Here is a 3,154-nt window from a genome sequence, read left to right as displayed (position 1 = left end):
TGAAACTCCTAGCATCCCAGAGAGGGGACACCCTCTGTACCCCAGAGGGGAGACACCAGAGAGGGGGAACTTCTGGAAGAGATGTTTTGGGCTAATCTTCATATTTTGGAGTATTTTTTGACTTTATCTCAACTTTTTGCAGTTTGGGGGGGCAAAAGTCGTCTTGCTATTTCTGATGAGGTTTTTGCCTCAATCTTGGTGGTTTGGGTTTTTCTGGGCTGAATCTTGGTGTTTTGGAGGTTTTTATGGACAAAGGATGCCCGGTGAGTTCTAGAGATGGACTTGGGCAGGAGGAACTCCCAAGCCAACGCGCTCAGCCCTTGTTTTCCCCCCATCAGGATTTGTCCTTCCCAAAGCTTGGGCGGATGGAGGAGGAGGCTGCGAGGAAGATGCCTTGGGCCCCCCAGGCAGGTGAGGAGGAAGTCAGTGGCCCTTTGGGCGGGTGTTGTGCTGGCTCTGTCAGCCGAGCATGGCCCCGGCTGCAGGACAACCCCGCTGCCGCCGCCGTCCTGCCAGGGCCAGAGTTGGGGGGATGTCCTTGGCCTTCCCTGTGGGCTGGAGGCAAATCCCCTGCCTGTCCTTGCTTCCTGCCCCAGGCCCCGAGCTGAGGACAGAGAGCCCGGAGGACAAATCCCCCCGTGAGACCCTGGTGGGAGAGGCCGTTTTGAAGGGCTCCCCGGCACAGGAAGGCAGCGGGGAGGAAAAGGGCCGGAGATCCCCCCGCAGGAGGGGCTCCAAAGCCATCCCAGGGTGCTCTGAGGAGGAAAGACCCAGCCTGTGCCAGGAAGGTGGCTGGGGTTTGAGGCAGAGCTCTGACTGGGTGATTCCTGAGCAGCCTCCCAGCAGGGAGAAGCCCTTCAGGTGCTTGGAATGTGGGAAGAGCTTCAGGAAGAGCTTCAACCTCCTCACCCACCAGCACATCCACAGTGGGGAACGTCCCTACATGTGTAGGGAATGTGGGAAGAGCTTCAGGCAGAGATCCAGCCTGATCCGACACCAGCACATCCACAGTGGGAAACGGCCCTACACATGTGGGGAATGTGGGAAGAGCTTCAGGGACAGCTCCACCCTCTGCACCCACCAGCGCATCCACACTGGGGAACGGCCCTACAGGTGCTTGCAATGTGGGAAAAGGTTTCAGACCAGCTCACATCTCCTGAAGCACCAGCGAACGCACACGGATGAGAGACCCTTCTGCTGCACCGACTGCGGGAAGGGCTTCAACCGGAACTCCCACCTTGTCATTCACCAGCGTATCCACACTGGGGAGAGACCCTACAAGTGTGGGCAGTGTGGGAAGAGCTTCACCCAGAGGTCTAATTTGAACAAACACCAACGGACCCACCGGTAAGGGAAGCCCTGTGAGGGCCCCCACTGTGGGAAGAGCTTCGGCTGTAGGACTGACAGGCAAAAAAGGTTTCAAAAGGTCTTCAGGATTTTGAGTATCTGCACTCCAACATCAATTTATTCTTTTGAATATGTGTAAGTTTAACCTCATTTTAGTCTGAAAGCCAAATTCACCACTACCCAATTCCCTGATAACCGTGGGCTGATTCTGACAAGTGAGGCAGAAATTACCCACTGCCCAGCAAAAACCATTGGGGCCAGCCAGTGGTCTCTGCCCTGGCAGCCCAGTTTCCCCAGTCTCATCTCAAAATGACCAGTTACACTGAAGCAAAGAGCACTGGAACCAGTTTAACAAGCCCTAGTCTGACTTTCACACCTGCCCATGTGTCCTGTTTTCTGCTGCTCTACAGACTTCTTTCTTTAAAATACAATGGAAAAAAAGAAACAGTTTTTGGGGTTGTTTTGGTTTTGGACTTGGGTGGTTTTTTTCCCCCCACTGTTCTCATTAACCTCATTTCAAATCTATTTCGGTGTTTGAAGATGAATTAAAATTTTGAATGATTTTTATTGTTAATGCCTTGACCAAGGTATCAAAACACGAAAAATACAAAAAAAACCCCAAAACACTACGAAACTGTCCATTATTGTCACAATCAAACAGAAGTACTAACATAAGCACAGTGAAAAACCCATAAATAAGACCATTAAAATAATTTTAATATTTACATATTAATATATTTTTTATAAACTTAACATAAGGAAATTTAATTCCTGACATCAGCTTTTCCCACCTCTCAAAAAGGTAATTTAGTTACATCTTAGTCACTCTTGAAAGGCTCTTTCCAGTTGGGTTGGTCTCTGCCTTAGACACTCATGAGATCTACCAAAACCAATTTAAGGGCAAATTTCTCCACCAGGTTCAACTGCATTGGTTGTACCAGAAACTTTGCAAGTAACCCCACAACTTTCATCTTAAACTCTTCTCTCAACCTTGTAAAATAATTAGCAGTAAACAGACCTGATAATGTGTTATAATTAAGAACACGTTCTTGTTCTCAAAGTCATTCATGCATCAAAAAGATGCCACAGGAACGACCAAAATATTAATAGCAACTTCTACACTTTGGAAATCTACATTTGGTTTAAAAGATTTCACAGTGGTTGTTTCCTTAGGAATTAAGGCACATTTTACTAACAAGTTTCAATAAAGTTACAAAAACATCTTCCTCCACTAAGACACATGCAGTCATCCTAACCTGAGGTGGACACTGAGAAGCCCAATTTTTTTCTTAGCTGTCACGAGTCTTTCATTCCTTCTGTCACATCAATTAGGCATCAGCCCATTTTTCAAGCTGCTGTTATCTACCAACTCCTGGTTTGGTTTCCAAGCACAGTATTTTGGTCATGAGAAAATGAATGACAGAGACTACTGACACTCCCTACCAAGGGAGACAAACCATTCCCAACCTCGACCAAAGGTTCAAGGCAACAATTCTGAAACAAAATTTACAAAGTTTTTCTCTTCAGTTTTTTGCTGCAATTCTCTGTTGCTCTGTTAAAAGACCACAGCAATGAAGACAATGCCTGATGGCCAAACTCAGGACTTCAGCCACTTGAGGTCTATTGAAACCTTCTGTTCCTCAAGTGGGAGACTGAAATCCAACACGTACAACACCCACGCATGAGACACCAACACACTGATCAAGTTTTCCATAGTGAAATCTGAGGCTTCAACTTAAAAACTGAGGTGACCTCCCCTGGAAACGGAATTGCCTCCAACAGAGGGAGCTGAATGGACAAAATGAGG

At 47.4% G+C, this 3,154-nt stretch overlaps 1 protein-coding gene across 1 annotated transcript; it reads left to right on the top strand.

The window, feature by feature from the left end:
• The first annotated feature begins 18 nt into the window (after positions 1-18).
• On the top strand, positions 19-1,954 carry LOC113940557 (gastrula zinc finger protein XlCGF7.1-like). The gene is made up of 2 exons (XM_027631713.1): positions 19-411; positions 597-1,954. The coding sequence occupies exons 1-2, from the start codon at positions 246-248 to the stop codon at positions 1,349-1,351; spliced, it is 921 nt and encodes a 306-aa protein (XP_027487514.1). The 5' UTR covers positions 19-245; the 3' UTR covers positions 1,352-1,954.
• Positions 1,955-3,154: the final 1,200 nt, after the last annotated feature.

The sequence above is a fragment of the Corapipo altera genome, unplaced genomic scaffold (assembly GCF_003945725.1).
Source record: "Corapipo altera isolate COAL_440 unplaced genomic scaffold, ASM394572v1 58661, whole genome shotgun sequence".
NCBI lineage: Eukaryota > Metazoa > Chordata > Aves > Passeriformes > Pipridae > Corapipo > Corapipo altera.
The sequence above is the reverse complement of the archived record's forward strand: the minus strand, read 5'-3'. Positions and strand labels throughout refer to the sequence as shown.

Coding starts and splice junctions, on each gene's coding strand:
- LOC113940557 (XM_027631713.1), top strand. CDS start 246: ATGGACAAAGGATGCCCGGTGAGTTCTAGAGATGGACTTGGGCAGGAG. Junction 412..596: donor GCCTTGGGCCCCCCAGGCAG/GTGAGGAGGAAG, acceptor TTCCTGCCCCAG/GCCCCGAGCTGAGGACAGAG.